We start from the raw sequence: 13,700 nt of genomic DNA, 5'->3' as shown, positions 1-13,700 counted from the left end.
GGGACACCCTCCTCTTTTCTTTATAGAAATAGTCGATACCAAGTAACTTGTACAGGTGAACATAATCTCAGGTGTTTAGCTAAATGAATTTCATATGATTTGGTAAACGATGTATAATATTTCAGGCTAAAATGTATAAAAAGAAATTAATTTGTTAGTACTGTGTATGTAAAGTTAAAATTAGTCTTCTTTTAGAAATATTAGAAATTACGAAATATCTGGCATACTTAAAATTCCTATTATTAATTGCACAATCTGACGATAATTATAAAATTTATTTCTGGACTCATTTACAAAATAATGATATGGAGTTAGATAGAGCAGCAATCAGTCGTAGAATTAAGTTGCTTTAATATGACATTTATAGTCCGATTTCGACCTGTGTCAGGTCATTGTCAATGCAGTGCGGAATTGTAGCAGTTGTTCGTGCTCAAGTGAATGCTTAAACTGTTCAACAGAGGATTGATGAACTTGCTATTACGTTTTATGGCAACAAGATTAATTATTTTGCAGCTGTTTTAGTGTTGGAAGAACTGTGATATTATAAGCCTAATTCGGATGATTTAGTGCGTCAGTTTAGTGACGCTTATAGAGAATATGTATTTATGCCAAACGGTATAAGGTCTGGAAACAGGTACTTTGATTTTAGGCAAGGTCGTTATAGGTCACTGTGGTACAATTATTAGAACTCCAATAAAATAACCTCAAAAGTCATACCTCAGACGCACAGCCGAAGGCCATCCTAGAAAATGGCCTCACGGGTAGTAAATAATGATATGTCTTTGCAAAGATTCTTCTTTTGTCAGGAAAGTTTGTAAACTCTTTGGAATGTTGTGAGTACCACATAATGTAAGTAGTAGTGGGCAAGCCTCTGATGGAAACAGACGTATTTATCATTTTAACCATGTGCATTTGTGTTCTGAATCGGAAATTGTAAAGTCAGTGTGATACCGACAAAAGCGACAAAAAATAAAGGAATCTACAAAAATCAAAATTTCAGCCTCAGGAATGTACTCCTGGACGCGACAACTGCAGCCAACAACAAGAGAAAATGAAGATAAGTAAAAAGTTTTTCTTTTGTATACCTTACGCCTCTCGAACTTTACGAAGGTTTTAGAGACAGAGAAATTTAATGGAGATGTGTGGGAGGGTAAGATTACAACCTGGAGTAGAGCCTCTGGTTTACTTGTTACTCAGTAGAGTTAACAAAGCGGTAATAGTACTGTCAGAGTGATTTCCATATCGTACTGCTGTGACACGTATATATTTGCTCTCGAAGTGTGGGACTCTCTCGTGCAGTGACGAGGTGTAGGCTGGCTGCACGCTCGTATCACTGCCACAGTGCGTGACGTTTAAGCAGAGCGCCAGCCCAGCTGTTGTCTCGCAGATACAGGATGCGCGAGTGGACCACGGCCGCTGCAGGTGGGGTGGGGCGGGGGTGGTCATCGCGAGCGGCCGCGTCGCAGGCTGGTGCGGCGGTCCACGTGGGGCAGCGGCGGCGCGAACCAGCTGGGCGGCTGCAGCGCGCGCGACGCCGGGGGTGGGAAAGGCGCCACCGCCAGCGGCAGGGGGCCGGGACGCGTCGCCGCCCTCGCCACGGCCGACGGCGCCTGCTGCGGGGGCGGCGGCCACGAGTCCTCCTGCTGCGACTGCGACTGCGACTGCGACCGCAGGTCCACCATCACCATCACCTCCTCCACGTCCATCTGTGCACAAGGGGGCGCACCGGCTAGTGGCAACACAACACTCCAAGGGGCAACGTAATGCGTTTAATTAGAGACCTGATTACATGCATCATAAAAATCTTAAAATACACTACTGGCCATTAAAATTGCTACACCATGAAGATGACGTGCTACAGACGCGAAATTTAACCGACAAGAAGAAGATGCTGTGATATGCAAATGATTAGCTTTTCAGAGCATTCACACAAGGTTGGCGCCGGTGGCGACACCTACAACGTGCTGACATGAGGAAAGTTTCCAACCGATTTCTCATACACAAACAGCAGTTTACCGCCGTTACTTGGTGAAACGTTGTTGTGATGCCTCGTGTAAGGAGGAGAAATGCGTACCATCACGTTTCCGACTTTGATAAAGGTTGGATTGTAGCCAATCCCGATTGCGGTTTATCGTATAGCGACATTGCTGCTCGTGTTGGCCGAGATCCGATGACTGTTAGCAGAATATGTAATCGGTGGGTTGAGGAGGGTAACACGGAACGCCGTGCTGGATCCCAACGACCTCGTATCACTAGCAGTCGAGATGACAGGCATCTTATCCACATGGCTGTAACGGATTGTGCAGTCATGTCTCGATCCCTGAGTCAACAGATATGGGGACGTTTGGAAGACAACAACCATCTGCATGAACAGTTCGATGACTTTTGCAGCAGCATGGACTCTCAGCTCGGAGACCATGGCTGCGGTTATCCTTGACGCTGCATCACAGACAGGAGCGTCTGCGATGGTGTACTCAACGACGAACTTGGGTGCGCGAATGGGAAAACCTCATTTTTTCGGATGAATCCAGGTTATGTTTACAGCATCATGATGGTCGCATCCGTGTTTGGCGACATAGCGGTGAACGCACATTGGAAGCGTGTATTCGTCATCGCCATACTGGCGTATCACCCGGCCTGATGGTATGGGGTGCCATTGGTTACACGTCTCGGTCACCTCTTGTTCGCATTGACGGCACTTTGAACAGTGGACGTTACATTTCAGATGTGTTACGACCCGTGGCTGTACCCTTCATTCGATCCCTGCGAAACCCTACATTTCAGCAGGATAATGAACGACCGCATGTTGCGGTCCTGTACGGGCCTTTCTGAATACAGAAAATGTTCGACTGCTGTCCTGGCCAGCACATTCTCCAGATCTCTCACCAAATTGAAAACGTCTAGTCAATGGTGGCCGAGCAACTGGCTCGTCACAATACGCCAGTCACTACTCTTGATCAACTGTGGTATCGTGTTGAAGCTGCATGGGCAGTTGTACCTGTACACGCCATCCAAGCTCTGTTTGACACAATGCCCAGGCGTATCAAGGCCGTTATTACGGCCAGAGGTGGTTGTTCTGGGTACTGATTTCTCAGGATCTATGAACCCAAATTGCGTGAAAATGTAATCACATGTCAGTTCTAGTATAATATATTTGTCCAATGAATACCCGTTTATCAGCTGCATTTCTTCTTGGTGTAGCAATTTTAATGGCCAGTAGTGTATGTAAGAAAAATGCTTAAAAAAGTGTCGAAATGTGCAAGATCAAATAATCTAAGAACACGGTAGTTGCTGCGGGAATTGTATCGCAAAGTAGAACCTGTGCATATCAGTTATGAAGAATAGCGCTGGCCACGCGAAATATCGGTACATTTAGAACGCTGACATCATTTTGTGAATACTTTCTGGTAGAGGTTAGGGAGGGGCCCTTTCTGCGTTTATTATCGAAAAATTTGCAAAATGGGGACGCATACCGTGTTTCAAGAAGTTTTCCTTCTTTGCTATTGGTGTTGGTAACAAGTGGATGCGATGCGAGTGAGTCGCAGCGAAACAATAAATATGTACAGGACCAACTTCGAGATATTCGCACGCAGAAGGGCACGCTCAAAAACTAAATATTTTATTTAAAAAAACATACAATCATGAATTTTTTGAGCAGCATTAACTTTTAATTAATACTATTGGACCAAAGCATAATTTACAATCTATTTTACATTTTTTACTATTGTAAACATAAACAACCAAGTACTGTTCCTAATGTTCGGTACTGATATTGTGTCTTCGATCACTCAGAACATTTTTATAAACAGAAATGGGCCGTTCTACATCAACTGAGGAAACTGGGCAGTATTTGAATTTCAGTGCTATGTTGGCACTTACTGTTTTTGGTAAAAGTTCACACATCCCATTAATAAAACTATCAATTTGGCACAAGGATTCAGAGACTGGGTTATTGTTTAAAATGTTTTCAAACTTTTCTTTAAGTTTTCTTGGGAATATTTCCGGCAATGAGGAGTTCACCATAATAATTTTATTCATTAACTGAATAGATTTATTCAACGTCAAACCGTGAGTTTCAAGCTTTTTAATACTTGCAGGTAGATGGCAAAAATGAGTGCCAAACACAGCAATGTCCTTTTTAATACAGGAATCATTAAAAGCTTTCCTTGCACTGGCGAACTGCCAAAGTCTCTGCACTATCGAAGTCGTTTACTGCCCCTCTAATGGCCTCGAAATGTTCGTTGTAAAACAACACAGCTTAGACCCACGTACTCCAACGACTTACCACTGGTTCGGAAGGTACAGGCACATTTGGTAGTTTTTCTTTGTAGGTCTTGATGCGAGCAGGAGACTTTGGAAACACTTTCTTTGTGGATGAAATCGGTTTATTTACATTCACAAACGTGTAAAGTACTTCTTCAGCAAAGCGATATAGTCCATGAGCAAAGGACGTCACATGAATCAAATTGGGATAAAATACTCGGAGGGCGTTTCCTGCCTTGATCATATAGGGAGCAGCAGTTGAAATGAACACAAACACCCTTTCATCTGCAGAAGATTCTAGAAATGTTTTTCTAATACCCCCATTCACAAATCTGGCGATCGTAGAACGATTAATTTTTTTCAAGCTCTTTGCCTCTATCAGGAAGAAGAAGGCTCTTCTTTTGAAGCACCAACAATTAAATTTGCAATGTAACGGCCACAAGTGTCTGTATTTTCGTCAACTGAAATCCAGATAATGCTGTCCTTGAGTTCATTTCGTATTTTTTTCAGAGCATTTACGTAAACTGTCGGGGTGTAATTTTTACGCCATGTTGATTCATCTAGTGTATTTTGATTTAAGCAGTATTAGCGCAGGAAGCCCTTGAGTATAGGGTTTGTAAGTTTGTGAAGAGGAATATTGCTTACAATGAATGCTTCACATAGATCCATGTTAAATCGACCTATTTGGTTACATTTGGACAAATCCCTACTACTGCAACTTCCTGTTGTCAGAAGTTGTCGTGGTCCTTCATTCTGCATATCTGCTATATGAAGACTTGTCTTGAAATGCTGGTCTATTCGAAACTTTTGTTTGCAGCAAACGTTTTCCCCGAAAACTCGACAATATAAAACAATTCCGTAATATGTAAATGTTTCAGGATGGTTAGCTATCCACGAAAGGGCGCCCAGTGTGGCCGAGCGGTTCTAGGCGCTTCAGTCTGGAACCGCGCGACTGCTACGGTCACAGGTTCGAATCCTGCCTCGGGCATGGATGTGTGTGGTGTCCTTAGGTTAGTTATGTTTAAGTAGTTGTAAGTTCTAGGGGACTGATGACCTCAGATGTTAAGACCCATAGTGCTCGGAGCCAATATCCACGAAAACGACGTTTCCTTCTTCGGTGGCACGGCGCACGACACGTTACACACTACACGTCGTAAAAACGTTCAACTGTGTGCAAGTAAACAGAAAGCTAAACTGAAACAATGGACTTGCGACTAAAAGCTTGCGTAGTTTAACTGAATTGTTGCCGACGCATACGGTATGACAACGGAGGGGATTAACCGGGGGCACGGGCGCAGGAGCATGGACTCTGCCTGCCTGTTTATGTTACTCTTCTGTAATGATTTCGCTAGGCAGTGGCCATTTGGGTAGCGATTGCACGCAGTTCTAGGTCACAGTCAATGTGTGAGACATCAAAACTAGATAGAGCTAGAGACAGCCCGTTTAAATTTTTTAAAATATTGCAAACTTAGTGTGAAAATATGCATCGTCATTAGTTTTTAGTTAAAATATGCAATAACCGGTGAAAAGGAGCCAAATATGCAAATGCATATGCAACACGCAAATGCATATAATCCGGTCTCTACTTATAGCACACCACCTGATAAAAAAAAGTGATAAATCCAGAAGACCTGGCAGCCTGACAGTGTAACTTTGCACACGTACACTCCATTGATGAGTATGTAAATGACTGAAGTCGCAATTTTCTACAACTTGCAGCCAGAAGATAGCATTAGTGTTGTGTGTGTGTGTGTACTATTGTTATCAGGTTTGGTAGGGTATACAAGGGGACAAGGGGTGTGACCAATGTCAGGTGGTGAGAGATGACTGTGAAGGACACAGAGATGCCACATACTCGTCCAAGGCAGCGTTATTAGCACCCGTCAGTTTTAAGGGACCTTCATTGTGCATCTCGATTTGGCTGGCGGTCAAGTCGAGGGATATCCTGATTTTTGGAGCATTTGGATGTGACACTGGCCCATTGTTGGACTACATGGGAACATGAGTGCAGGTATATACGTAGTCAAGATTCTGGACGAACACGTCTGACCACCACAAGGGTCAAACGCTGTATTCAGTAAGTTGTACAATAACTGTTGCATATCTACTATCCTAGAACAACTAATCGACTCCCTGCAGCTTACTAGCTCATCCCACACCGTTAGTTGGAGACTAGTAGTAGACGAACTGGGCAATTACTGTCTGATGTGTAGATATCATTAAGAATACAAAACAAACGGTTGCGTTTTTAGTGGTGCTGTGCCAGGGGGATCACGCACTGTTGATGGATAAGGTCACATTGTGTTCACATATAAATTGTGGGTCTGCACTACCCCAGTCTTCCAGGTTTTGGAGAGGCACACCAATGTCACTCTTCGCATCATGGTGTGGGGAGGCATCACATATAACTTCACGTCACGGCTGCTAGCAACAGTATCGTGGTACCATTTTTCAACAGGGCAATGCATATTCACACTTGGCACATGCCCGTATGAAATGTGTGGGTGATATTTAAGTACTCTCGTGGTCAGTAAGATTTTATGATTTGTCCCTAATAGAACATATGAGGGACCAACTTGGATGTCAACACCACCCATGTGCCACTTCTGGGATATCAAGGAACAGTTATAACTGTTGTGGGTTAGGTTTCCTAGGAGAGGACACCGCTCCCAACCAAGTCAGGGCATGCACCCAGGCCAGATAAATCATACTGATAAGTGAACTCATAATGCCAATTTCTTTTGACTCTATTTTGTAATCACTGAAATAGCATCGCGTACTCTCTCAACGTGTGAAGTTCGTATTTATTTCCACCTCCTCTTCCAAGTGCTTCACTTGTTTTGGTCAGGAATTGTTACGCAGTTGCTGTCACGAGCGTCTGCCAGTAACCAGGACAGATCAATATTCCGAAACTGCCATCTTTTTATACAGCTGGTACGACGAGTGTGTAAACATATCATGACCCAACAACTGAATTTGATAGGAAGTACAGAAAGCTGAAAGTACCTCAAGGGAGTAATCGTTATCCATACAACTTATTTAATCGTTCAGTGTAATACTAATATGAATTTCCCTCCTTCCCACCACCACTCCCCCTTCCCTCAGCTCTAATCCTGGTTTCACATTTTTAATATGAAAAACGTATTCGTGGCTTATTGGCTCCTGGACATTATGGAATATCGCTGTGATTCTACAGGGTGACTTTTTCCAACGTGTACAAACTATAGGGATTAATCGCTGCGAGGATACAGAACAAAAAAGGTCTAATAAACGTATGTCTGGAAATGCATGATCTCCTTGCTAGAGACCACTTATTCAGTCATACTTCGTTACAGAGGCTGCGGTGTAATACCATGCTGTGCTGGAGCACATGCGGTGCTGCACCATGCAGCCACAGTTACAGTATGTATAGCTTCCTCCTAGAGGGTGGTAATGTTCCTCATACGCCATGCGCTAGTGCCCTCTCCTGCCATAGTAATTGGTAATGTTGTGTCTGACTCACTTCTGTTGTTGACTGACCTTGTAGAGGATGTGATGCAGAGTTGTACACAATGGATACGTATTCGAACTGAGTACCTGCCGACATGGTGTTTACTTACTTCTAGGCAAATAGCAACAGGCGGGGGGCAGCAAGGTAGCATCAGTGGACCTATCCCTGCCGACATCAACCACAACAGTTAATGTTGGCAAAAGTGTTTTGCCGTTTGTCTTAGATAGGGTCGTTTCAGGAAGCATGAAATAATGAAGGACGTACCCGAAATGTTCAGCCACAGGCTTGGAGGAAAATGTAATTAACACTGTGGAAGGCAACCACTGTGTCAGTACCGGGCAGTTGACTTGCCATTACAGGGAAAGCCAGACGACCATGTGGAACATTCTCCTTAAGGGGCTCCGGAACGCCCTATACTTGCAATGTTAAAATAACACTTATAAATTACATCTTTCCTCACAAAGTATTTGAGGTAGGAAGTTCAACTTTTTACAGATTATTTATTGGAATATGGGCTACAACTTAACACAGGGATTTTACAAAATTTTAGTTCAGTTATTAAAGATGATTTTTTTTCAATTGTAATGAAAATTCACAACATTTTTTTGCAATTTTTTATTTATATATTCAAAAATATACAGTTTTTTTGGAAAAAGGCTGTGTTAAATTATGCAGAAGGTACTGTGTAACATTTACTGAAAGTTTGAAACAAATATGTTTGGAAGATCCTTAGAAAACATGTAATTAGTACGAGAAAATAAAAGTTTTGGGAATCGAGCGACAAAGATTGGATTAACTTTTTAGTGCATTCCAGGTCCATGGGATGGATTATCTTCATCCTCTGCAAACTCCTCCTCCAGCTTCCTCTTGTTCCTCCTCCTGTTTACTCTTGCTTGTATTTCTAGACTCTTTACAGCCCTGCCTGCAGCCCGAAGGCGTTCCTTGTCTAAAGCAAGCATCGCTCATTGTTGTGTTCGTAGATTTTGCTACCATTTTCTTCAGTTGCAGTTACTGCAACACTGTTCCAAAAGGTGGTCATGTATGAACACTTATCACATTTGAGTTGTATTTCACTAGCAAGTCCTACGTGCTTTATTATGGAGAGTTCCACACCAACTTCACTACAATGAATACATCTTACATAGTTTGAAAAAATTCCTTTGAGAACCGACATATCAAATATTTCATTCACATCCGATTCGCCCATAAAACATTCATAGTTTTCACTCATTGAACCAAGCTTCTTCTGTGAAGTATTTCTTTCCCACTTTGACTGCTATGGGCAGGTGTACTTGAGAGGTTAGGTTCACTCACTTGGTTATCATCTTTATTGTTTACAGTAATAACACATACCTTTGGCTTTCCAACATTTCTCCTATTCTTAAAAGCCTTCAGAGGATTTCTAATAACTTTACTTTTACTCATTATTACACTTCAACAAAACAGAGACTCAAGAAACAGGATTAATTACGAATATTTTCGAGATAACGACAGAGTAAATAAACATGAAACAATCAACAATCACACCAGCGATATATATTGAACCATCACAGGTTAGCCACAACACATACTTTATCTCACATCACTAAAATGTACCTGATGAACACGGACGTTAATAATAACACCATTTGACAGCAGTTTAACAGCGCCACAGTGGGTCACGCCCATGTAGAACACATTTCAAAAAAATTTAAAAATAGTTGTAGTCTTCGGAATTGAATAAATTATATATCTATTAAAAGGTAATAGTCTGCAGATTCAGAAAACGCAAAAAAGTAAAAATTGAACTTTTCATGATTTTGAGCCTTTCCGGGGCCCCTTAATAAATGTTACTACCCTTATCACTTACAGCGTGTGCAGGGCTTACTAGCGACAGACTTTCCATATTGGGAGCAGTTTTGGCATTGGTTTCTTCACAAGGCAACCACGATTCTGGGATTTGTGTCATCCATCCTATACACAGATGAGGCCACCTTTATGCGGAATGGTATCTTCGACTTTCATAACAATCATCTGTGGGATAGTATGCAGAACCCCCATGCTATGGTGACAGTGAATCATCAGCATCGGTGCAGCAGAAATGTGTGGCCTGGTTTAACTGGCGACTGTTTCTTGGCCCGGTCTTCCTTCCACGTCACCTAACAGGCCAGAACTATCGGTGTTTCTTGCAGATGACTTTGACTCCCCTGCTGGAAGAAGTTTCGTTGACGATTCTATGGATTTTGTGGCTGCTACATGATGGTGCTCTAGCCCTCTTCACCGCTAACGTCCGGACATATCTCAATCGTGTCGTCCCTGGTTGATGGATCGGAGTAGGGCATCCAGTTGCATGGCTTGCTCGTTCACTGGTTCTGAACCCATGTGATTTCCGGTTATGGGGCCATCTCAAAAGTATCATCCATGCAGAGCCATTCCAGATGTGGAGACACTGGAGCAGCGTATTCATGCTGCCTTTGACACTGTTTGGATGCAGTGTATGAGAGAGGACTATTATCCTTCTAAATGCAGTTCATCAGAGGTCACTGGAGTAATGAAGACTTCAAAGTGGTTTGGTGAAGGGGCAAGTGTGCAAGGGTCCTCGGACAGACGCACGTTAACTACAGGTCTACTAGAAAGAGTTGGGATACACTATTAAGGAGTGCTGCAGCCTTCGTCAGAGCCATCGAGCGGAATGTGTCGCCAAAAGGTTGACGTTTGTGTGCAAAATTAATTTTTGACGTTCTTTTATGCACGTACATCGGATAATAGTGCCGACGTACCACACAATCAGATAGGTTACTCTGAATCATTTGTGATAAAAGTTCACATCTGTCAACATCTGAGATAACTGACCTGCCGGTGTGGCTGTGCGGTTCTAGTCGCTTCAGTCTGGACCCACGCGAACGCTACTGTCGCACGTTCGAATCCTGCCTCGGGCATTGATGTGTGTAATGTCCTTAGGTTAGTTAGGTTTAAGTAGTTCTAAGTTCTAGGGGACTGATGACCTCAGAAGTTAAGTCCCATAGTGCTCAGAGCCATTTGAACCATGTTTTTTAATGAGTGGTTCTGAAAGTTTTTCAAAAACGACATGTAAAAAGCAACGTGTGAACAGTGCAGCCACGTGAAATGCTTATTTGTGAACATACCTGGTGGTTGTAATTAAAGCTAACCGCTGTGGCCGAGCGGTTCTAGACGCTTCAGTCCGAAACCACGCTGCTGCTACAGTCGCAGGTTCGAATCCTGCCTTGGGCATGGTTGTGTGTGATGTCCTTAGGTTAGCTAGGTTTAAGTAGTTCTAAGTCTAGGGGACTGATGACCTCAGAAGTTAAGTCCCATAGTGCTTAGAGCCATTTGAACCATTTTTTGTAATTAAACTTTCCCTATTTAACGCGTTAAAACATGGAAACTAATTACTGTACAAGTACCAAACTTGGTAGCATTAATGTCCAGAGTATGGGGTGCATGATGTCCATGTATCACAGGGTCACCGTCTAGTTCCAACTAAGGCCACCAGGTGGCATGATCAGTCTTCATGATTCATAATCTCACACACCTGACTAGTCGCAGTGCACTTGTTGACATGTCAACACGAGCTTGGATCAAAGGAGAAGGCATTATTCGTGAAGCTCTGTTATCAAAACAACAGTAATGCTGCAGCTGCACTTTGAGAATATCGCCGGCTGAAATGATTATGGAAGACCCCTCTGTCTCACCTGCTGTGTGGAGCGTGTTGAAGAATTTCGAATCAGTTGGAGAAACGGGCGTCGCTCCAGGAAGAAGCCGACGACTGGTCGCACTACAGGTGGTTGTCGAAATTGCTGTTGCTATGGCAGACAACTCTGCGCGCAACTCCCGGTCGTCAAGCAGCGTGCATGCTGTGTCACGACAGTTGAAAATCCCGTGGTCCACCATGAAGGTGCTTCGAGCCATTCTCAAATGGTATCTATACAAGACCCATAGCATACAGCAACTTGCACCACAGGACGCACAAAGACGTGTTGATTTCACTCTCCACTTTTTTGCTAGGACTGAAGTTGATGAGGGCTGGCCTTGGATTGTTCTATGGATAGATGAAGCTCATTTTCCTCTGACAGGCGAAGAGAACACACAGAATTGCTGAGTGTGAGGATCTTCACCTCCAACCACTGTGCATGAAGTTTGTCTGTGTGGTGAACATGTCACTGTGTGATGTGGCTTCATGGCTATGTTGATCATTGGGCCTTTCTTTTTTGAACAGGCTGGCGCTCGAGGACCAAAGACATGCAATGTGACTGGCCAGCATTAATGCGATATGCTTCGCCAGCATGTAAATAACACCCTAGAGGAGAGAGACGCATTGAACGCAACAGTTTTCATGCAAGATGGGGCTCCACCACACATCGCTCGTGAAGTTCACCTGCTTCTCTGAAACACATTTGGAAACGATCGAATTATCAGCCGATCGTTTCCAAATGCTTGGCCAGCATGATCACCTAATCTCATTCCCTGTGATTTATGGTTGTGGGGCTACCTGAAGGACAAGGTTTTCCAGGGGAGTATTCCCACATATGCTGATCTGAAATGCAGCATATCAAGAGAGGCAGCCAGCATGCTTACAGACATATTTCGTTCTGCTGTGCAGAATGCAATCCTGCGCTTTCAAACTCTTCTGGACACTGAAAGGCGCCAGGTGCCATATTGAGCCACTTTGTATCAGTAATGGTACCTCCACCTCTAGCTCACCTCTCTGTGCGGCAAGATGCTGTGCACAAACTGTATGAGCAGGTACTGCAGGAAACAACTCGTAAATATATAAAGAATTTACTATTTGGAATTTAAAACTTTCCCAGTGTACGACTTCACTATAAAATTTTGTGCTAAATGCCATATGTCAGTAGCACGACAGTCCGTGCAGCGTCTTCTGGCCACCTGCATATGTATGACGGCGACAGTACACTGGGCCCCCCTATTTAAAACTTGTCTGGTACATGCGTGACGCATCCATTTGTTTCTGTGCTTGTGTTGCTTGAGCATGTGCACTCCTGCTCCAGGTCTCAGCACTTTTGATAGCATCCTCTTTGGTGAAAACTCGTCACCTTGTTGCTGTGAGATCGATCGTCTTCACAAAGTAAAGTCGCAGAACCGCACCAGCTACGCCAAAGCATGAAGCTTTTCTGTGACAGGATTCCATACAGAATCCAACTGGAAATCAGGGAAACTCCCATCATTGACGTGAGACCGACCTTCGCGGGACAGTGCCAGCTGCACAAAGCATTAAGTTTATCTATGACAGGATTCTACGTGGAACCCAACTGGAAACTGCCTTCCTGGTTGGTAAAAGCCCCAGGTAGTGGTATTTATAATGATTCTTTGATAAATAAATACCAGAAATCTGAAGTATGAACTACAGTTTTAGTTGCATTGTATTTTATCGAATGACCAGCAGAAATAAAGCTGATTAGCTAGACTGGAGGAGGCGAATACACCGTTGGTGTTCCATGGTCTTGAACATTGAGTGTCCTATTGTTCTCCTATGGTTTGCCTCCGTCACATGCAATCTTACAAACATCTGCCATCTGTATCTCTAAGATCTCTCTGACCGATCCCAGAAGTGCCAAATTTTTTTTATCAAGGATAAAAAAATCGCTTTGGCCTTATGTTTTCAAAGCACTCTATTTTTGTAGGACCACGCCCCAGAAAATGGATATTCATCTCAGCAGGTACAGAGAGCGGTACAGAAATGTAAACTGTTGAACAAGGAAGAGGATGAGGATGAGACCTTCAAGACGACAGCTTACCTGGCTCATATTGTGTTCAAATGGCTCTGAGCACTATGAGACTTAACATCTGAGGTCGTCAGTCTCCTAGACTTGAAACTAATTAAACCTAACTAACCTAAGGACATCACACATATCCATGCCTGAGGCAGGATTCGAACCTGTGAGTGTAGCAGCAGCACAGTTCCGAACTGAAGTGCGTAGAGCTGCTC

General features: G+C 43.4%; 1 protein-coding gene across 1 annotated transcript in view; it reads right to left on the bottom strand.

Annotated features, from left to right (window-relative positions):
* Window positions 1-1,442: 1,442 nt before the first annotated feature.
* Window positions 1,443-13,700, bottom strand: part of LOC124778201 (opsin, ultraviolet-sensitive-like) — a 169,774-nt gene continuing 157,516 nt past the window's right edge. Inside the window, exon 6 of the mRNA XM_047253628.1 lies at window positions 1,443-1,706. Within this exon, the coding sequence (XP_047109584.1) occupies window positions 1,443-1,706 (264 nt within the window). The remainder of the gene's footprint in view (window positions 1,707-13,700) is intronic.

The sequence above is a fragment of the Schistocerca piceifrons genome, chromosome 1 (assembly GCF_021461385.2).
Source record: "Schistocerca piceifrons isolate TAMUIC-IGC-003096 chromosome 1, iqSchPice1.1, whole genome shotgun sequence".
Taxonomy (NCBI): domain Eukaryota; kingdom Metazoa; phylum Arthropoda; class Insecta; order Orthoptera; family Acrididae; genus Schistocerca; species Schistocerca piceifrons.
This window is presented reverse-complemented; position numbering and strand designations above follow the sequence as displayed.